Source organism: Syngnathus leptorhynchus, chromosome 1, assembly GCF_054491065.1.
Source record: "Syngnathus leptorhynchus isolate UIUO chromosome 1, UIUO_Slep, whole genome shotgun sequence".
Classification (NCBI taxonomy): Eukaryota; Metazoa; Chordata; class Actinopteri; order Syngnathiformes; family Syngnathidae; genus Syngnathus; species Syngnathus leptorhynchus.
The window spans coordinates 23,261,315-23,283,521 of NC_141195.1; the positions used below are offsets into that span (position 1 = coordinate 23,261,315).

Sequence of the window (22,207 nt, forward strand, 5' to 3'; positions counted from 1 at the left end):
GGGGGGGGATACCAACCTTCCGTTCCGTGGTGTTGAGGTACACCATCTCGATCCGGTCGTAGTAAGCGTCGACCCAGTACAAGATTCCCTGAGGAATGTCCAGGCTGAGGCCGTTGGGCCACAGCACCGTCTTGCTGGTCAGGAAGACTTGATGATTGGATCCGTCCATCCAGGCCTTCTTGATCTTCCCTCTGTTACTCTCAGTTGGATCCTCCTCCCAGTCGGTCCAGTACATCCACCTGACAAATGAACTCATTCACTGCCCACCCAGTTCATATCTTTGACGTCTATAAGCGTCAATGGCACTGAATGAGTTAAAAACCGGATGAACTGCTATTAGAAGAAAATCGTCTCACCCGTTGAGGGGGTCCACCACGATGGCACGCGGGTGGCTCATCTTGCCTTCGATCAGAGTCTTGCGAGTCTGAGAAGCCTTTTCCAGTCTGGCCACGCAGATGGTCTTCTTCGGCCCGTCGTCGGTCCAGTAGAGATTGCCTCCCATCCAGTCCACGGCCAGCCCCTCCACCGTGTGGATACCTGCCCGCAAAATATGGGTTTAGCCAGTTCGTGGGCCAGGACTTGAAAAGCAGCAAAGGATCTCCTCACCGTCTTTCAGTATGGTGTCTCTCTCGGTCCCGTCTATCTTCTGTCGCCCGATGATGTAGCTGGTGGCGTCGGCAAAGTAGATGAATTCGCTGGCGGCGTGAAAATCCAAAGCCCGAGGGTTCATCAGGTTCTCGATGGGGATCATGTACTCGTCGGGCACTTTTGCGTTCATATCCATGCCCCTGATGATGCCGGGCCGACCTTTCCCGTAGACCAGGAAGAGCTCGTGGTCCGGTTCTAGAGAAGGAAGCGGCGTCAGCGCAAAGGGATTGCGGCGGCTAGACATCAGCCGGTCCGTCTGTCCGTCTGTCACTTACTTTTACAAGACTTGCCATCGTTGCCCAGGCTGAAGCCAAAACGGCAGCGGCAGGTACGGGTCTTGTGGCTGTTGCCCAGCAGACAGATGTCGGAGCAGCCGCCGGCTTTGCCGAACTGGTCCAAGGCGCACGCGTGGCTACGCACTGTCAACACACAACGCAAAGCGGAATGTCCGATCGGTGCGGAACCAGTGGAATGCAGATATCCCATCTGGCCCGGCGGATTATCCACGCGGGTTACCTCGAGGTTGGCGTCGCTGGTGGTACACGTGGAGCGCGGCGCCGCGGTCCACCCTCGTCACCACCTGGAAGTCGGTGTTGTTGAAGCGGTTGACTCGGATCACGCTGGTCTTGGGGTTGAGGTTGCCTTCGTCCAAGTTGGTGGCGTACAAGTAGTTCTCAAAGACAGTCAGCCCGTACAGGTGCTCGATCTGAAACGCCATCGCACCGGTTCTTCAGCATTGGGAGTGGAATCGGAACCAAAGATGACTTATTTCAACTGGATCAGAGGATTGGGATGTGAACCGGGAATTGAGTTCAGGCACGGAAACGCCATTGGCACTTGTTCATCTGTGCTTGGGCCAACATTGGGCGCTCACCAGAAGACCCTGAATGATGCTGTGTCTGTTCTTGCCCTCATAGTCCACCACTTCGATGTAGTCCAGGTAGGCGTCGGCCCAGTACACCAAACGTTTGACCAGGTCTAGAGTGATCCCGTGGGGGAAGACGATCTTACTGTCCACCAGCTTTGTGCGGTTCTGACCGTCCATGTCGCAACGCTCCACCCTCGGCGTGGAGCCGTAGTCTGTGAAGAAAACTTTTCTGCAGCCAGAAAAGAGGAAGAAAAGGAAGTGAGTTACAGTTTCAGGAGGACCAAAATGAGGAAGACACACTTCCATGACTCCGAAATCATGTCGGATCAGCACGTTTGCTCGTGGCGGCATTTTGGTCTCGAGCGTCGAGGGGTAACCTCGGGTGAGTCGTGACGCACCCCATGGCCGGGTCCAAGGCGATGCCTTTTGGGTTGTACAGTTCTTGGTCCAACAGCGTCACGCACGTCTGGCCATTCTTGTTGCAGACAAACACCCAGTCGTCCACATCGTCCACAAAGTAGAAGTTTCCCGTCAACCAATCGATGGCCATCTGCTCCACGTCTGAAGAAGGCGCACACACACACAAATCCAACGAATGTCATTCAATCTGTAACATTGCTCAAGTCAAAACTTTCCCGCTGCTCTTTGCACTTTTCAAAACCACTTCCAGTTAATCAACCATCATGACTTGGGTCTTGCGAAACAGTTCCTATTTTTAAATCCTGAGCCAGTTGGAATGTGCTCGGAATTTGGATTATTGCCATGCGGCACTGTTGTTTCAATCCCACGAGGAGGGATTACAAAAAAAAAATAAAAAATGGTCCGCTCACTTGGTCCTCACTGTTGTGAATGAAAGTCAGTGCTTTGCTGAACGTCAGGGTCACCAAGAACATCGAGTGACCTGAAGTTACGACAACCACCTCAAGAACTGTTCTCATCTTGCAACATAGAAGAACCTTGCTTGCTGCCTCAGCTAAATTCCGAGTCTCACTTTGGCTCAGCGGGAGCAAAGTTGGACTTTGTGTGAACAAATCCTCCGCCGAGCATCGACGTCAAAATGGAATTAAAGCGCAGCAGACACCATCTGGGCCTAATCTGGAGGAGAACACAACTATTGACGGGTCGGCGTTAAGGCGTGACATCCGTCCATCTGTGCAGGGTAAATTTATGACGACTGCACTGAAAATCCTGGCACATCTCCAAGCCTGATATCATTGAGGGAGGGCTGGCTTCCACTTGAAAATAAGTGAAAACACGCCAGCCAATAAAACAAAACACACCCGGGAAGAGGGGGGGGGGGGCAGGTTTTGACAGTCTGTCATGACGCCAAGCAGAAAGACGACGATATTTCCAACGCTCTGGCAGCAGGCCGCCATTACACAGACGCTATTGCGCAACCCTCAAACTACAACCGACAATTCCGGAAAGCCATTTATTGTCCTCTTTGGAGACGTTCATTCATTCTTTTTTTTTCTTTGCACAAACTGTGCCTGCGGGCCAAAGCGAGCAGGCGAGACATCATGGGCCACGCTCTCTCCGAGGCGCCCATAAATCATCTTGTGTGTGAGCTCCACAGCTTCATCTTGACCGCATCTCCATAAAGACGTCGCCGGGTTTTTGCCCGCTTGATGTTTCAGAGCGCAGCCGCATGGAAATGGTTATCGGGACGGCGCGTCTGGACAGCAGACGGCCGTCGGAATGAATCGCTTCAATTCGTACGAAGATTTTCAGTGATGGAAGGAAAAGTCTGGTGAAGAATTCCTGACATTGTTTTCTAGGCGGCTCCGCTGGAAGCGACGGATCGGGCCTCACGGGGTGTCAAACTCATTTTTGTACTCATAGACAATTTACAATTTTAGTCATGACATAAATTTGATGCACAATTTGCTGGCCGCATAAAATGATGCGGCGGGCCGTATCTGGGCCCCGGGCTTTGAGTTTGACACCTGTGAAATAAAAGGTAATATTTTACCGGGTCCCGCACCAGCGACTCACAGGTATTTGGGTCACTACGTGCGTGTGACCTGACTGGACTGAACGCGACGGCTCCTCGGGCCCGCCGACGTACTTTTGATATTTCACACTGACACGCGGCAGAACCTTCAAAGGCTATCTCCACCAATGGAATTTGAGTATTGCGTCATCGCCGCTACTCACGGTGCAGCGTGATGGAAATGTTGATGGTGCGGACGTTAGTGACGCTTTTGAGGTCGGGGATGTCGGCGCATTTCAGCCGCGTGGCCGCCGGAGTTTCCCCCACGTCGATCCAGCAGACCGTCTGCTCGGCGTAAATAAAATCCATGGCCATGGTCTGCTTGGTGGCGATGGAAGGCAGGCGGGACGTGGAGCCGCTCAGCGACGTGCAGCGGATGTCTTGAAGATTGGCAATCAAGAGCACGGGAAGACGATCCACCGGTTCTGCCAGGGGAGAGGAGCGGCCGTAAGGGGAGGGGCGGGAGGAACGTCGACAGGCTGGGTCGCTCTCACCGTTCTTGGCTTTGCAGGAACGGTTGTCGGGCTGCAGCAGGTAGCCCTCCACACAGCTGCAGACGTAGGAGCCCTCGGTGTTTTTGCAGGTCTGACTGCACGTTCCGTACACGCCGCACTCGTTGAAGTCTAGCGCATACGGAGAAGTGAGCCCAAATATACAAACATGGAAAGATATTTTATTTGAAAATGTGAAGACTTTGGAGAACAACAAGGTCCACCCACCTTGACACGTCTTGCCATCCGCAGCCACCTGATAGCCGCTGGCGCAGTAACACTTGGGCCCGTCGTGAGTCACGGCGCAGTGAAATTGGCAGCCGTGGGAGGCGCAGGCCGGTGCGCTCTCTAAACCATGAAGATACAGAAGATATCAAACACTGGGAAGGTCAGAGAAGCTTCGTGAGGTTCACGGACGCTCCGTGTCGCTCTTTTGCATCCAGCACCGTTAACTCGAGCGGGCAGGTGGCCATTAGAACATGTCCATAAAGTCAAGACAAAACATACTTCCTTTCCACAGCCGGACTTGGACTAAGAACTTGTTGAGCTGAGCGAAATCCAGCTTGTTGATTTTTCCACAACTCTGGTTAAACGCTGAGCACGTTCCCAACGCCTGAATGTTTTCCCAACGTTCCAAAAAAACAGCACGTGAATCCAGAGATCAACTTGGAGGATGTGAAGGTGGAACATTTGTGAAACATTCATATTTGTGTCCATTTTAAGAAATACTATACTCATGAATAATAATTTAAAAAAAACACACAGACAATTTCATTTTCCTTTCCAGAAGTTTAAAAAAAAAACAAATCTATCAATTCGAATGATGCAGATATCAAAGGTCAAAGTTTAGGCTGGCGCAAGATTTTCCCAAATGACCCCAAATCGGTGTTGAGTATGCACCTGCATGTGAATCCAAATCTTCCTGGGCCCTTTTGCTGAAATCCTTTGCTTATGTAAAGCCACAATGGGTCTTTTGTTGCGAGCCCAGTGAAAAGAAGAGTCCCCCGGCAAACTGTGTGGCCCCCATATCCAATCCATTCAGCAAGTCTCACGGCGTGAAAGGCCCTCTGGCAAGTGAACACCCACAAAGAAGTCGCCGCTGCCGTTTTGGTTCACCTGCTTCTATGGCCAAGTGTGACCACATCTCATTCAAAATATTGCAAATGGCCTTTTTGACAGCCCGGGAAATAGTCCAGAAGACATGGATACTTTTACCTCCATCGATTAATAATAAGAAGAAGGTCAAAGGAGGAAAACGACTGATGAAGAGCAGCATTTGAGACGTTTGAGCATAGCTTCATGAAGCAAGTAAACATCACACACACAAAGAGGAGGAGGAGGCCATCCATCCCAAAGAAGCACGCCAATTCTGTTGATTCTTTCAAATGACTCTTCCAAATGCGGAGAACAAAAGCGGACCTTTTTTTTTTTTTACCAATGAAACAGAATAACAAAACAACACAAAGAAACAATGTAGATGCTGTAAATGAATTACATTCTGCATCTTTTCTGGACGTTTGTTTTAACAGTGGTTTCTTTTTCTTGCTAGATAATCGACAGAAAGTAATGAAAAGCTGCTGTTCTCATACTTTTGGGAGAACGTATTCCCAGGAACCTTCATAAAACATCACGACTACATGTACTCCTGAATCCCGTAAGAATTTTAAATATGAAGGGGAAAGATATGGTTGACAAACAAAAGTGTGAGAATCATTGAGTCTCAAGTTGATATCAGCATGAAATTTACTCCGGATCTGACAAAAAAAAAAAAAAAAGTGTGCATCATTTCCTCTTACCTCCCTCACCATCAGTTTCGTTCTTAATAATATGACACTGTTCACTGCTCGCTACACAGCAGCTTTCAAGACTGAAAGAAACGAAAGTTATTCTGTGTGTTGTTTTGACTCTTCAACAGTCCCGATTTTGTTAACCACCTCACCAATGCGCTTTCTATAATATCTCCTGAAAATAAGAAATGTTTTCTCATGGGGGATTTCAACATCAACATTATGGACTCTGAGGAACAAACTTGGATAGTCTGTCTTCTTTCTGTTTTAAGCCTATGATTTCTAAACCTACGAGAATAATTGAAAATTCAGCAAACTTAATAGACAATATATTTACTAACATATTTGACAGAGATCACTTGTGTGGAATTCTATACTCAGATATCTCGGATCACCTTCCCATATTCTCTCTTACCTCCTCACGAGCAAACACTCTTCATCCTAATGGGAAGCCGATGGACACATAACGACTTATTAATCAACAAACAATCTCCAAGTTTAAAACGCAAGTTCAAAACGGTAGCTGGGACCAAGCATTATAATTATTCTTTTCCCATAAAGAATAGAAGCCTCAAACGTGAATCTTGTTCTAGTCGGGCAATTACTAAATCAATTCGGCACAAAAATAAACTGTACAAAAAAATTCATCGCTAATCCATCTAAGTACAAACAATATAGAAACAAACTCAACCATATGATCAGAGCTGCAAAAAAGAAACATGATGCCAATGAAATCGTCAAAAGAAGAGCTTTTGGTGATGGCAGCCAACACAGTCGTGCTGACACTATTCACAAAGTCCAGTCCAACTTTGTGTCGTTTATTTTGGGTGTTGTTGATGCCTTGAGTTGGCCAGAAAAGCAACCAGCATGTTTCTGGTGTTTTGGAAACGTCTGCGCTGTTTCACTCGCAAATATACACAAATCCACTCAGCTCGGTGTTGTGACGGAAATAAACTGTCCCAGCCGGATGTGTGTTAGCGTTAACATTGAGAAACAAATATGAATTCGAAATTCAGACTCAATGTTCCATTTCCCAGCAGTCGCAACTCCGCCGTGTGACCTTGGCTTCTTCCCAGGACATTCCTACCTTTGTACCTTCACCGTCTGGAAACAAGTCGGCACGTGTCCTCTACCCGCTGCAGCTTGCCCAACACTGTGACATGACACGCAAGCATAGCGGACACCTTACAATATATCGACCCACAAAGCACAATGTTTTCCTAAGATAGATGACTGAATAAATCAATCAATCAATCAATCAATCAACCAATCAAGCTAGCTAGCTAGCTAGCTCTCTCTGTCTGTCTGTCTTTCTTTCGTATGCCTCAAGAATGTGAAAAGCTGAGTTGAATTCTACAAGGCACTCTCGAGATGCCTTCAGGTTCAGTCCAGTTCAGTTTGCTGGACTTTGCGGCCGCAGAATCACAAGAGCTGACTGACAAATGGCAAGCTTGAGTCATGAGCAAACAATGTTTTGAGAACTCCAAACAGTGGCAACGTGCTTCCCCAGACATCCACTTTTAGACTTTAAACACAAACAAAGACAAGTAACACACAAATAGCGATGGTAGCTAAAGACATAACAGGTCTTGTCATGCTAACTGCAGCCATAAAAGCATTCAGGTCAAGAGCCGCTCATGAATAAAGATGAACGTGTGGCCTTTCCACAGGCTGCGTCAAATCTCTCGCTCTCTCTCTCCTTCCACACTTACTCAGACATGAAGGACAAAGACAATTCACTGCATGCATAAACAATTGGCAGAGAAGAAGAAGCAAAGAGAAGAAAGCTCACAGGACAACTAACTGTCGTGACCCCATTTTCTCTTTTACCATAAATCAGTCACTTCTGGGGAACAAGACCTTTCCCCCCCCCCTGCAGAGGCCCCATCACCCTCAAAATGACACTCGACGCACAAAAGCAAGCCCTAAGTGACAAAAAAGAAAAAAAGATAACTGCCCAAGAGCACGATCGGGCATTTTTATTCTGTGTCACCTGGAAGAAAGTTGACATTAAAAGAAAAAATAATAATAATATTGGATTTGATTTATATCAAAGCGTTTCTCAGCTTTTACTGAGCCAATCTAAAATATTGTTCTTCAATTACTGTTTATCAACCAATCATTGCTGGATTAGTTTGTTATAATTCAGGATAAAAAAATATATATACTAAAAAAATGTAAGCAATATCACCCAAGAAACATGAATGTTTTGCCAACTTGGATTAAACAGCCAAATTGGATTTTGACAGCCTGAAATTAAGATTTGGACAATGTGTCGTGAAAAAAATGTCACAAAGCAATTAATTTGATCATTTGTTGTTGATGAATCGGTTAATCTGTGTTTTTAGTCCTTGGCCGACTCGTCACTCGCCAAATGAGCAAACGTGGGAAACTTCCTCGTTGAATATTCTTCCCATTTCCAAAAACGATGACAATGCAAAATCCAAACTACATACGAGATCGGAGTTGCCTCTCTGGCCGCCGCTGTCAACAACTTGCGGCGAGTGACAAAGTGCGCTTTCAGACATCAGCGCCGCCATACGCTAGCTAGCACAAGACGCCAGTTTATACAAGCAAACACAAGGATGCTTGTGAAGGACCAGAACTTTCCCTCAAACGGGTTCTGGACACACTGATGCTGTGTGTGTGTTGAGGGGGTTAGGGCGGTGGGCTAGGGGGGGGGGGGGGCAATGGGTGTGTTTGGGTGTGTATTTGCAAGAATGTGACCGTATGAGTGCATGTTTGGGTGCCTCCATGCATTACAATCGTGAGCTGTGATTGGCTGACACGATCACCTCCAGAAGATTCTGAAGATTTTGAGACATCAAGCGAGCAAAAGTGGGATATCAGCCGCAACAAAAAAAAAACGCTCCCACCATTGGCTTCTTTGAATCTTTGATGGACTTCACTGACTCCGACTTTGCTCTCCAAGTCAAGTGTTTTTATTACGCTCAACTTCTTTGTTCATTCAAATGTGACCTCAAAATTGTAAGCGGCAAGACAATATGGACCCAATGTGTTCCAGCGCCCATTCTTCTCCTGTCTGTAATTAATGGCGGGGATTTTTCAGTTGCCTCAATGCTCATCAATCATGGGTGTCAAACTCAAGGCCCGGGGGCCAGATGCGGCCCGCCACATCCTTTTATGTGGCCGGCAAAGACACATTTTGCATCGACTTTGTATCATGACTAAAATGACAAATTGTCTTCACTTTAAAAAAAAAAAAAAGATATTGCTGTCGTCTTTTTAAAATATTTGAACACCCCTGCTGAACAGATAAATGAATGACCCCGCCTCCACGCCAACCAGAAATAAGAAGCTTTTTGCATTCAAAGCCGAAGAGCAAGGGAAGTTTTCTCTTGTGAGCATGCTCACCTCTGCAGTGAGGGCCCTCGTCCCATCCGTCGGAACAGTCGGGAACTCCGTCGCACAGTTTGCTCATGTGGAGGCAAACGTCAACGTCCAAGCAGCCGTGCTCATTGACGGGACACTTGCTCACTCGGTTGTGCAAGCCTGCAAAACAAGCGCCAGGTTAGATTGGAGGAAGAAAGAAAACAAAAACAGTCTTCAACTTCAACTGAGGGGTGAGTCTTTTTTTTGTTTGGATGGAACAGCTATTTTCTTCCCGGGAAGTCCAAGGTGTTTCCAGTCCAAACACAAAAGTCAAATGCAACAAATGACAACAACATTTTGATTCGGTTTCTCCCACACTTGTGTCCATTTCTAAGGCCAAACGGTTTGCTTTGGCTCTTTTTCCATTGTTCTTGCACCTCCTCTTCCTCCCTTGTCGCTCTCCCTTTCCAACATCTGCTGGCTGACCCATTTTACCAAAACACTCAAGTTCACCCCCTGCAGAAAAAGACTTCTGCGGCAGCGGTTGTGCTGGTGCTGAAGTTTGAAGAACAGCTCATTGGATACTTTTGTCAGGCACATCATTTATTATCTGTGGCAATAGCCCCCCCCCCCCCCCCCCCCCCAGCTTCCATGGTAAAGCAGCGGGGACCAAAAAGTGCCACATTGAAAAACAATGGCTGTTTGTGTACACGTGCAGCTCTCCCACCTCGCTGCCTCAGCCTCTAAGCCTGCCCGATTTACATTCAATAAATGACCAAGTCCACGTGAACTTTGCTAACAGGAACTCCCCGCAGCTTACGGCGCATTCCATCGCTGTGTAGTAGTAAAAAAAATTAATCTTTATTCTCAGTCTTCTTTGTGGTTTATTTGCAAAACATATTTGCATCAAAGTGGATCTTCTGGTGGTGCTACGAGTACCGCTAGGTCTGCTGACTACAAACAAATGTAAAAACTCGTGATAGATTTTTTTTCGTGGTAAAAAGAGGAGGGTGAGCGCTTTCTTACGTGCCTCGATTGTCACAGAGCGTCAAATTCTGTGGGTTGGGCAAGATCAAGCAAAATGCTGAATAGGAAAACAGAGCGCCTCTCGCAGTGGCGGGGAGATAAAAAAAAAAAAAAAGAAGCATGTGCGCTCTGTTACAGTGTAGGAAGTTGTCGGTGGTGTGCGTGCAACAATGTGCTCGCTCATGCTCCTGCTGCCCCAAGAGATGCGCCGCAAGATTGCGGAATATGAGGCCCAGGAAAGATTGAGACAATAAATGAATGAATGAATTAATTAATTAATGCAGACTTAAATAAATGAATGTAGGCTTAAATAAATGGACACAAATAAATAAATAAATAAATAAATAAATACATGAATAAATTCTGACAAATAAATGAATAAATGGTGCTGCTTTGTTCAGATAAATAAATAAATAAATAAATAAATAAATAAATAAATAAATAAATAAGTGGTGCTGCTTTGTTCAGATAAATAAATAAATAAATAAATAAATAAATAAATAAATAAATAAATAAATAGTGCAGCTTTGGACAGAGACGCAAAAGAGGCGATGGGATTAGCGTTCAAATCTTGCTGGTGGCTTTTTTTTAATACTGCAATTTCCTATCCAAAAGTTCTTCTTGACTTAAATATGAATAAAATGCCTGTGGACTTGTATGAAGCCCCCAGTAGTGCAGTTGAAGTTGTTTGAAGGATTTGAGTGCGCAATAGAGACTTGTAATGATGATTTCCATTTCAACTTGCAATCTTTGCATCAACGTCCTTCATAAATTGGAGATTACAAGATCTGCTCCACTTTATTGAAAGCCGTATTGCGCAAGCCTCCTTGCCAAATTGGGTTTGCAGCCCAACAGCTCGACTTCTGAAGCAACATAAATTCTTCTTGTTTTACTTTTATTCCTGCGTCTCTGCTTCCATCGATTGACGCTCAAGCGGCGCGCGGGACAGAACACTCAAGTGGGCCACATCAACAAGAATTGGAGACAGTGGTGCCAGAGTGGCGTGAGAAAGTCCTGTCCGCTCACTCGCTCGCTCGCCCTCCCTCTTTGTGTTGATAGCTCGCTGAAGATGAGGAGGACTCGGGATGGCCGAGCGAGGCCCATTTACAGGGCTTTGCTCCTTCCTCTCCTCCCCCTGAGCCTACAGTTACATGATTACAGGTTGTAAAATGAGCCCCCCCCCCTCCCCTCAACTGACCTACTATAAAAGGTGTCCCACTACAAAAAGCGCTTTAGAAGCACATAATGGCGTCTCCGTTCTCGCTCTCGGCCTACAAGCTAATCTGCTCATTTTCCCTTTTTCTGCGGAATCACTCTCTCTCTCCATAACGGCTCCTTCCCGAGCCCGCCGCGGGCTCGGTGGTCCCGGAAAGACGTAGATAAGCAGCCGCGTGTGAGCCGCAGCTGCGCGGCAATGATAACGCCGTCCGTCCGTCAAACCTTCAGCCCCAGGATGCCGAGAAAAGTGGAATAAAAGGGCCACGTGTGAAAATGGTCATTTTGATAGCCCAATTTATTCAGGTCAAGCTTCCATCAGAAATGACCTCAAATGATTCGATTGGCAGCTTGTTGGCAGTCCAACGGAGACGCCCGCAACTTTTTGATGTGGGAAAGGATTCCTTCTACTGACATGCTAAGGCTTCCTCAAAACATCTGTTCCCGGTTGCCGGCTCCACCGCAAATGAATGCGCTTTGAGCAATTATAGAATCATAATGAGGTGCAGCCGCTGTCTTTTGTTTGATTGAAAAGGACGCAAAAGGAGTTGGAAAATGAAAAAAAAAAAAAAAACTCTGACGCAGCATATTGAATTTGAACAAAAGGGATAGACTGCGTTTCAAATGACTTTTGAAGGATAACAAAAAAAAGCACAAGCATAAATTTTATCCAGCGGCACGTTTCCCCCGACCGAGCAGTAATTACAAGTAACACACAAACATGGAAGTTAAAAGTGTGTTTTGATATAAAGTAAAAGAGGTTTAAGGGAAGGCCAGTCCTTTCGATTATCCACAGTGAATCACTCCTGCCCCAAATAGATAACAAAAGTTATCTTTACAACGACAATAAGAAGCCACTTTTGCTCTAACGGAGGTTTTGAGCAATCGGCACTTTCAGACTGCAAGTGGCAAAAGACAACTCGGCTGCTTTTCCATTCCTCTGAGTCACAGCAGGAGTTGAAATGATCTTTTCCTCCAAACTCGGATCTCCGGAGGTCATGCAAACTCAAGAGTGCTTTTTGTTTGCTGATCATCTGAGCAACTGCGTTAAAGCTAACCTTCGGGCCAAGCTCGCTCACAGAGAAGGAAAAAGCGCCTCGGTTTCAGTAAGACGTCTTGAAAGATCTCGGCGGACGAGAGAAGCGCATCAACGAACAGCAAATTGGCGGGCCGAATGGAGCGCGTGGCTAATTGAGCGCAACGCTGCTATTTTGAGATGAAGACCACCGCTGTCTGTCAGCGCTTCAGTCTCAACTCATTCACAACATTTGCTGAACCGCAGCCCAGCTTTTTTATTTATTTATTTATCCATCCATCCATTTTCTGAAATTTATTTATTTATTTATTTATTTATTTATTTATTTATTTATTTATTTGAATTATTGGTCGAAGACATTCATGTTTGGACAACATACAACTTTGATTCTTCGAATGACTTTAAAATGGAATTTTAACAGTTCAAGTCGGCAAGTTTATAACGTGAGGCCTCATAAATAAATAAATAAATAAATAAATAAATAAATAAATAAATAAATAAATTGTGGCCAGGTTCATAACTTGAGGCCTAAAAAAATACCAATAATTTTTTTTTAAATAAATCAAGCTAGCTTATAACATGAGACCTCAAACAAAAAACCAAAAATATCAAGCTCTCAGGCTCCACTCAACTATCAACTGTCAATCAAATCCCATAGACCTGAAGACACAAATGCCATTTTGTCCAGCTTTTCTTTTTTTTCTCTCTCTCTACACGCACTGTTTGAGGCGTGAAAATCTCTCCACCCCTGTCCCGATGTCAGCTTGCGGCAAACATGCATCATGGCAACCAGAAGAAAACATCTCTGTCATCAATCAATCATATTTCTTTTCCCCATTTCATGAGGTCATGTCGCAAGTGTCCAAATATTAAGAGTTGACTGCATTTTCTGCACAATGAAAATGGAACGAGTAACGTCCAGTCCCCCTCGATGGCAAGAAAACAAGAACCTTGGAGCCGACTGTCATCTTCCTGTCTGGACATAAAAGTGAGGAAGCGTCACACGCTGACGCTGCAATTAAAATCCCACATGTGCCCAAAAAGAAGGTGGGACCATCTACAAAGACGGCAACGGTCGACTCTCAAGGATCTCAGTGATCCGCTTGCGGGCCAGACAAGAGTAGACCCGTCCCCAAACGAAACATAATTCCACGCTGGGGCCTTCCCGGATTCACAACACTCAAAGCGGCCATAAAATGAGACGACATCAGCTCAATTGCTCAAATGGCGTGCGGTCAGAAAATGCGGACTCACAGATGTCGGGCGACTCGTCGGAGCCATCTGGACAGTCCTTCTCCCCGTCGCAGCGCCAACCTTTGGAGATGCAGGTCATCTGGTCTTTGCACACAAATTGCTGGGGACTGCACGTCCTGGTTTGGTCCTCGGCTTTGGGAGCTGAGAAGAAAAAAAACAAACACAAATTTGGACTCTTTAGTTTGCCGTCTTAAGCCGGTTTTCATTGTTTTGTCGTCTGAGCAAACAGTACGAGCGTTTTTTTCTGGTAGATGAGCTCCACGCAATCTTGTGTGACATTTGACCGGATAAGTTTGGATGAGCGTCAAGCAAGGACTATCCAAGCCGAGCAAACCATTTCATGTTTCATGTTGTCTTTTCAGCTAGTGGCTTGACAGCAGCGCAAAGGTTTCATTGTGATTCTTGGGCCCTCTTTCGCCCTGGATGACTCGTCTCACCTACGTGCTTGGCAGGAAGAGAGCTGTTTAAGACGGAGGGGGGGGGGGAGCTTTGCTAGCCATGGCCCAACTCCAACTCCCGAGCTCAAATGAGCAAAAGCATCGCCCTCGGCCTCCCCTCACAATCTGACCAAGCTTTGGTCTCCATGAAACGGGAAATAAAGCATTGCGCCTTCTAATGAAGCCTGACATTTGGACGTAGGAGAGAACCTTTAAGCCTAATTTGATTTGGGGGCTGGCTGAGGAGGGCCGAAAACTGGCTTCTAAAAGCCACGGGAATATTTCATACCAAGATGTGATTTGTTAATTCATCTAGCAATTCACAATTTTGCTAAATTTGCCAAAGTGCAAGCGAATTTTGGAAGAGCCTAGCTCAGGATGACATATTGAACAAGTTGAGTCCATGGAAAGGTGACACCCAAATTACAAGTTAGTCGTTTTAAGGGTATGCAAGCAACATACAAACAATTTCCGGCCTCCTCTGACCCATTTGAAGCTTCGGTACCACAGATACGCGTTTGTACAAAGTGTACATTGGACCTTGTCATGCGGTGGCAGCAATGCGCTGCATTGCGCTGTCCAAACACTCAAGTGCCCGCAAGCACAGTGGCATGGCAAAAAGCATTAAACACGAGCGAGTGAGCTAAAGCAAAGGCGCAAACAACTAAGTGCAAATTTTGGTTCACTTTTTTTTTTTTTTTTTTTTTTTTTATGAGGTATTATTGGTCTGGAGATATGTACGGATATGACAAGTCACGCAAAAATCTTGTAATTTAAAAATAAAATGATATTTATTATTATGTGTATTTATTTTTTGGTATTTTATATTAATATTTTTAAATATTTTAATATTTTTGTTTTGGGTACCTAAGTACAAATTTTGGTTCAATTTTTTTTATTAGGTACGACTGGTCTGGAGGTGTACAAGTCACGCAAAACTCATTTATTAATTCAAAAATTAAATTTTATTTATTATTATATTTATTTTTTTATGTTATTATATTAATATTTTTAAATAAGATTAATAAATAGAACACTGTTGTCAAAATATTGAATTCACTGCCAGCCGAAGAAGACAGACGTTTTTGACGTTCCTTGAAAATGAAAATGGAAGAAGCATCATCCATGTTGGCCAATGGATTTGAGTCAAGCCCGTTCTGTGATTTACGTTTGGCTGGCTGGGTGGACTTTGGTGCAAAAGGAAACCTAAAGTAACAAACAAGCAGCGAAATCTTTCGAAATTGCTGACAATGCAGTTCAAAGAAGGAAAGGATGAAATGTGTGTTTGGATGAATTCGCTTGATATGTCTTGTAAGCAGCAACTTCAAGCGATTGGAAGGTCAAAAGTGAAAGCGATGCAGCAAACTATTTGCATGATGAGGAACAACACCGGAGGAACCAGGGCAGATGGAAGTTGTTAGTCCTGAATTTTTGTGCCGCATGAATAATTCACATGTCCAAGGCCTTTGGGATGTATTAAGGAATACCAAAGTCAACTTAGAGAGAAGCAATATGCGTAGCAGCTGAAAAGAAAGGAGGATGAAGAGCAACGTTTTGGAGAGCAAAGATGGCTTCAGCTTGATTGGAGCTGAGAATGGACTGGAAGAACTTCAATGAAAACATTGCTGGCTCTTGTCGTCATCTCGTCCTCACTTTGTTCGAACGTGTCTCATTACGAAAAATACAGATTATCAAGAGATGGTGAGTACACACAAGATGATCCAAACAGAACATTTAATGCTAATGGGACTTTCCAAGGAGTAGAAGCGGGCTACTTTCAGCACCAATCGTTGTCTGAAGCAATTCATGTTGACAAATTGCCTCGCAAAGCTTTTTCCATTGTCAAAATCCCTCCGCTCCAGCCAGGAGCTAATTATTAACCAACGTGACAATCTGATTTGAGCGGCAGCTATTCAATATTTGTAGCATTCTATCAATTCCTCTGTTGAGCTCCTCGGCCCGACTGGTGAGCCTTAGCGGCTAGTTAGCTAACATGGAGATGTGCTCTGCTGCTTCACATGTGAAAGGACAACTTTGGGAGATTCTCCACCTTTTAAATGAAATGTCTGTTCTTGTTCTACACAGCCCAGCTTCTGATTAATGTTTGCTTTGTAGAATATGAATGAAACAGGAATAAAACCACTAGTTGTTATTCAGCTCAGGGGGCGGCCATTTTGCCACTGGGTGACATCATCACTGTTGTCAGCTCACAACCAATCACAGCTCACCGGTTTTATCAAGCAGAGCTGCGATGGCCGACTGAGATGGCCAACTAATTCCTGCACAGACTAGCCCGTGTGTGAAAATCATCCCCGAGAAGCTGAGATTTGCGCTTCAATCGTTTGTTGCCATCATTGAAAGTTACTCAATGAACCGCCGTGGCTCTCGCTGATATTATCTGAGGGCTGGCAAATAGGTGAGGTCAGGTGCAACCAAAAGGCTTGGGCAAACAGAGCAAAGTCTGAAGTCAGTCCAAAGTTTTACAAACACAAAGGAGACGAGAGCATTTTGTGTGACAACTATTCTACATGGAGATAGCTCCTTCCCAGCACGTTGATTATTTTTTGTACATTCCGTGGATCATTATCAGACAACACCAAAAAAGTTCAACTGAGGAATTTGGGAAGAACTCTGAGCAAATTCCTATTGGACCCTTTGGTCATTTATACAAAAAAGGAACCTCAATACAGACAAAATATTTGTCACTTCATTGGTGTCAGCCTGCCCTCAATTTCCATGGCAAGTTTCCAATTTTGAAAATCTCCCAATGCAGGATTTTGCAAACTTTCAACTTCACGAGAGGAGACAGGCATTTCATTTCATTCTGTCTGTCTGTCAGTCAGTCAGTCAGTCCGCCGCTTGACTTGCTGCAGCTTTGAGCATTTGTGAAGGAAAGACTTTTACGAGCGCCCCGAGTAAAAGCAAAAGCCGTCTGTTCAGCACTAAAGTGCCTTGACTTTTTCACCTTCCCCTCGCTAATCCCCTGTCATTCATAAAATACAGCCCCCTCTTTTGGCTTATTATTTGAACTCTGTGCACTATTTCAAATTCAGATCAAACCTGCTCCATCTTAAGTTGACCCAGAGAACAAATATAGAAGAACTTCCATATCATTTCCAGGCTGTGACGTAACCATGTGTCCGTTTCACCAAATTCCTCTGGCTGAGGTTTATTTCACTTTTCAGCCGGTTCCTCCCTCCCTCCCCCTCGAGGCGATCCCATCTACATTGGATTAATGGTCTCCCTGTGCCCAGATGTTCCACGCTTGCGATGGAGGAGAAGGGAGGAGCTTTGAGACTTTTTGGAAGCCCCGCTATGGCTTTCACCCTCTCCAAGCATTTATCTTATGTAGATCATATCTAACGACACACACACACACACATGCGCAGAACTTTGGAGCTTCATGGGGACAATGCAATGTGAGAACACAAGTATGCAACACGTCAACTCTCCCTTTGCTCATTTATGAGCCTCTCTCCAAGCCTCAACAGGTCGATGCTGTTAAAATGTCGTTAAGTCGAGTCAAGGAGGATGCAAGTTCATGATTTGAGGGCAAACCGTGCAGTCAGCAATCTTCCAATTCAGGTATTGTGACGTGATTGATAAAAAAAAAAAAAAAAAAAAAACACCGACATTGAAAGAAGGAAGAAACCGCCACAAAATCACTCTTCAGATTTTACGTCAATGCCGCAAAGCCGCGTCTGTCTTCATTTTGCACATCACAAAAGGGCAGGCCCTTGAATTAAATCACATCTCGGCATCGGTGCGCCACTTTCAATCGATGGAAGGAAGGTAAGGGAGCATGAGAAGAAGCCGCTTTGTGTGTCCTTGTGCGCTACACGGGCCTTTTTTGTGCACAAAAATCAAAGTGGTCCCGCTTTCTTTGGGATATGACAGTGCTGAAGCAGCAGCCAACAGGCGTCTTACCTTCGGCTGCACGGCTCGGAGCGATGACCCCCAAGCTGAGGAGAAATCCCAAATAGATCCAGCTCATCGCCATCTCCTGACTAAGCACTCACTGCTATTGGGGGGGAAAGCAGCAGTGGTGGCTGGCGTAATACTTTGCCCCGGATTTCTAAAACCCTAAAGTAGTCCGATCGAGCACCTCATCCGAGCTCCAGCTCCGATATCATCCGGGGTGGGAATCCGTTCGGTTTGCACCCTCAGTCCAGCACGCTTCTTCTTTTTTCCTTCTTCGGGCGAGGAAGAAATGGAGAAGCCGCTGAGTGAAGCTCAGCTCAGCTCAGCTCAGGTTCGACGAGGAGCTGCGCTGCAGCAGTACTGTCATGTAAAGATACTGGAAGGGGCGCTCAGCTTTCAAACATCATGCACAACAGTGTGGATGGCCCCCTCTTTAGCACACACACTCACCACCATGCATGCCAGCACCACCTCCACAAGCTCGCTCCCGCGCACGCACACGCGAGAACACCGGCTCCCCCCCTCCCTCACAGGATTCCTGCAAATCAAATGACGGGGCAATCACAAAATGCCCAAATGATAGCCGCGTTCGTCCAAAGTGTCTCCTCGAACGTGCAAGCGGGTGAGTGGATGCTAAATGTGCAGCTCCGAGTACCGTGGACGAGCCTGTGACGTAACCAGCATGATTCCACACACACAAAAAAACGGGAGGTGAGTCGCGGACGGCCACTGCGCATGCGTCACCATACCTCCTTTTTTTTGGGTGCTTTTTTAGCACACGATCGAGTTGGGCTCAATTCGTGATGGGACCTTTGTACTGTATGAGCACGTGTGGAATGAATGTGTTCAATGATTTTCAATCAAATCGTATCATAATGACAAATCGCAACATTTGAGAGAATTTGCTACAATTCTGCAATTTATAGAAATAACGTATTTTTTATTCACGTTTCGTTTCACCTACTTTGTCACACTTATTACTACACTACAGGAATTCCAATTGAAAAGAGAAAGTTTGGTGAAGCCCAATGAGTAGACCTCTGCGTTTCATGACAAATGGCGCCCTCTAGTGGTAACGAGAAAGGTTTTGATTTTTTCTTTTTTAACAGACAATTTAGACAATTTATTAGCGCCACCAAGGGGAATAATTTTTGAAACTTTGAAGTTTGTTCGCTGTTCCCTCTAATTTAATGACACAACTGTGAATTGCGTATCTTAGGGCGCTCTTTATTGTTGACAATTGAACAGCACTCAGTAATTCAACGTACCGAAAGCTGCTACGAGAAGCTTTCGTACATGAAATGACATACAAATAACAAGAAAAGGAAAACAAATTCACACAATATAAGATACACTGGTGTTCAACAATAACGGCAAATTAGAGAGGAGAACAAACTAAATTATAACAAAATTAGATTTCTTAAGCAATCTTGCAGCTCAGAAACAAAGCAAGTTCTGAGGGTTCAGTAGAAGGGACAGCACTGTCAGCCACAAAATAAAATGGAGTAAAGGTACTTAAAAATATTTTACCGACCACCCGGGAAAGGACTTTTCATTTTGACCTCACGCAGGCTCTCGAGTGGGCGCGGTTGTCACGGATCGGAATGGAGCAGGGCGACCAAATGCAGCATGGACCGGGGTTTTTTGAGGAAAAAGGGAGTTGGAATGGTGGATGATGGGGAACAGATGGACAAACTAACATAACGACCTAACAACCAACAAGATAATAACTAGACTGACCGACAGGCTGGATAACTGAAACAGAACTGAGCGACAGGAGACATCGATGATCCGACAGGTGAGGGGCAGGCATTACTTAAATACAAAACAGGTAACAAGAGGCAGATGAAGGCTTGACAAGAACGATTTTTTTTTTAAGGTGTGTTTCAGACCTAGCCAGTGCTCTCCTGTTACCGTTCCAAAGCCATCTTCATATGCGTCCCAATAACGAGAGAAATCGACGGAGCCATCCTGTCTTCTCTGGATCACCTGCACACACACACACACACACACACACACACACACACACACACACACACACACACACACACACACACACATCAGCTGAGCAAATAAGCATGACTGGCCAACTGGACGTTCAGTATTGAAGAAAATTGCCAACTTTATTGGTGAACCCATCACGACGAGAACTTTGGGTTGTTTGGGGGGCCTCAAGCACTTACGGTCCAGCCTCCCACGTCAAAGGTCATATTGCAGAAAGCGTCGAAGGTCTCCGAATGACGTCTGTAGCGCCGCCCAGTGGCAGGCAAAGTCGGTACAGTTGTGCTCCGGGAACTCTTGTTCCTGAAGCCTTGAAACATAAAACTTCAACTTTGAAAGCTTTCAAAATTGGACCCCACGGGTGGGAATTCGACTTGTGGTGGACAAGTGCGACCGAGCGCCCAAGTAGATGATGGCAACCGCTTGCATGACAACCACGACCACGATGACCGCAAGCAGAAGGTAGCCGCAGCGTTTCTGAGCAAACAGGCGACGAGGGCAAATGACATCAGAGCTTTCTATCGAGTCACTTCAAAATGTCTTCAACTCGGCCTCACACGCTCACACACACGCTGAAAGATGTGAAGCTCCAACCTGCATCGTCTCGAGCTCTATCTCTTCTTCACAATCCGATCAGCTGACGGTGGTTTTGATGGATATGATGCAACTGGGCTGATACCCACAGACCTCGGCCGCCTCCTCGGCTTTTATTTCGAAGCTTTTGATTATGGCCTCCCCATCGGGACGGGACGTTCCGTGACGTTCTTAGAGCCTTCCTGAAGCTTGAACATTGGAATGGACTTTTTTTTTTTTCTCCTTTTTTTATCTCATCTAATACGAATTCTAATACGTTTCTCTTCATGTGGCGTTTGAGAATATAGAAGTCAGCCAATTGAGCTGAAACGTTTCCAACAGGCGCTTGGTTCAACGCAGGAACTGTATCCGGACAGCAACGATGTTTCGTAAAATCATCTCAACCTGCAGGGGGCGCTGAATACGTACCCAATAGAGAGATATGATCTTGCGTGTAGGACACTTTGAAAAAAAGTCGTTTTCTTTTCCTCCTAAGAAAGAGTGAGATAAATTTTACAGATAACGACATCTTCACAAATGATACTTTGTCCATGATCGACTCCCATTGAATAGCAGCACCCAAAACACCAGGCGAGCGTTGGAGACAAACTAACCTTGCCAATGGAGCGGACATGTTTTTTTTTTTTCTTCACCGCTGTTTTCTCTGGGCCTACCTCCCAAAGGAGAATGTTAAGTATGTGGGGAATCTGTGGGGGCAGCCCTCACTGAGTGTTGTGGTCAACACTACCTGTTTTTTTAAGCCACTTATCGGGGTCACGGTAGGTCACAGTAGGTTTTGTTGACGTTGCGGCTCCTCCGAGCTAACGCTGTGAACCAACCATTGCCGGTGTCACCCACGCCGGCGTGCTGTGTGGGAGGCGGCTTGAAAGCGCGCCAGCCTAAACACTCCCACACCACATGTTCTCCCAGGCCAGAAGGTCTGGCCGCTCTCCAGACACATCTGCACACAATCCCCTGGCTTTTTTAACACCCCCCCCCCCCTCCTCCTCCAATCTTCAGATGGCCTGCAGCATAAATCAAGGTCTCACCACAATCTGATTCTGGAGTTGCACCACATGCAGTTATTTGTGTCATGACTCACCAGATACAACTCTGGGAAAAAAAAAAAAAATCTGCTTCACATTATACCTAAATCTAATTACATATTGACTCCCATCAGCTTTGTGTGCCCCCCCCCCTGGTTCGTTTGCCAGCCCGGTGTGTTATCAGAGTGAGGCAGCTCCTGAACGAGCTATGCCGAGGAATGCCGAGCATGTAGCGGAGGGCTGTGTTCTCCCGGCCCGTCCCACCCCTTGCAACCCTCCCCCATACTCGAGCATTCCCCTTTCCTAACTTGAAATTTTCACAGCAGTCTGTATCGGTACATACGGGCAGACAGCTGTTGTGTGCTGCTGAAAAACTTTATCGAGAGCACTCGCACATTTGTTTGGAAACAACGGTGAGCGACTGTCCTTAAATCAACTTTATCACAGCAGCTGCGGCATTATCACCAATATTTGCATTTCACTTTTCTATGGCTAAGCAGCAACGCCATGAGTTATCGAGTACTCGTGGAGGCTGCTGATACCAGCCACCAATACTTCACGTCCCCCCTCCCCGCAAA

At 45.7% G+C, this 22,207-nt stretch overlaps 1 protein-coding gene and 1 long non-coding RNA gene across 5 annotated transcripts in view; both read right to left on the reverse strand.

Moving 5' to 3' along the window:
- Positions 1 to 18,629, reverse strand: part of LOC147062791 (low-density lipoprotein receptor-related protein 1-like) — a 46,738-nt gene extending 28,109 nt beyond the window's left edge. For 2 of the 3 annotated variants that reach the window (XM_085920684.1, XM_085920668.1), the window contains exons 1-13: positions 18,016 to 18,629; positions 13,652 to 13,792; positions 9,163 to 9,300; positions 4,229 to 4,348; positions 4,004 to 4,132; positions 3,674 to 3,934; positions 1,915 to 2,077; positions 1,523 to 1,745; positions 1,165 to 1,354; positions 924 to 1,067; positions 607 to 843; positions 357 to 537; positions 17 to 239 (exon numbers count right to left, since the gene is read on the reverse strand). In XM_085920684.1, the coding sequence (XP_085776810.1) occupies positions 17 to 239; positions 357 to 537; positions 607 to 843; positions 924 to 1,067; positions 1,165 to 1,354; positions 1,523 to 1,745; positions 1,915 to 2,077; positions 3,674 to 3,934; positions 4,004 to 4,132; positions 4,229 to 4,348; positions 9,163 to 9,300; positions 13,652 to 13,792; positions 18,016 to 18,088 (2,223 nt within the window). In that variant the 5' untranslated portion in view covers positions 18,089 to 18,629. The remainder of the gene's footprint in view (positions 1 to 16; positions 240 to 356; positions 538 to 606; positions 844 to 923; positions 1,068 to 1,164; positions 1,355 to 1,522; positions 1,746 to 1,914; positions 2,078 to 3,673; positions 3,935 to 4,003; positions 4,133 to 4,228; positions 4,349 to 9,162; positions 9,301 to 13,651; positions 13,793 to 18,015) is intronic. The other variant, XM_085920677.1, reaches the window with a different exon arrangement.
- Positions 18,630 to 19,215: 586 nt separating this feature from the next.
- Positions 19,216 to 21,426, reverse strand: LOC147062793 (uncharacterized). 2 transcript variants are annotated; one of them, XR_015066754.1, is made up of 3 exons: positions 20,605 to 21,414; positions 20,193 to 20,320; positions 19,216 to 19,998 (listed from the first exon to the last, which is right to left on the reverse strand). It is a non-coding gene; the product is annotated as an uncharacterized LOC147062793 (long non-coding RNA). The 2 variants fall into 2 exon arrangements; XR_015066752.1 differs by having other exon boundaries at positions 20,193 to 21,426.
- Between the last annotated feature and the right edge of the window lie 781 nt (positions 21,427 to 22,207).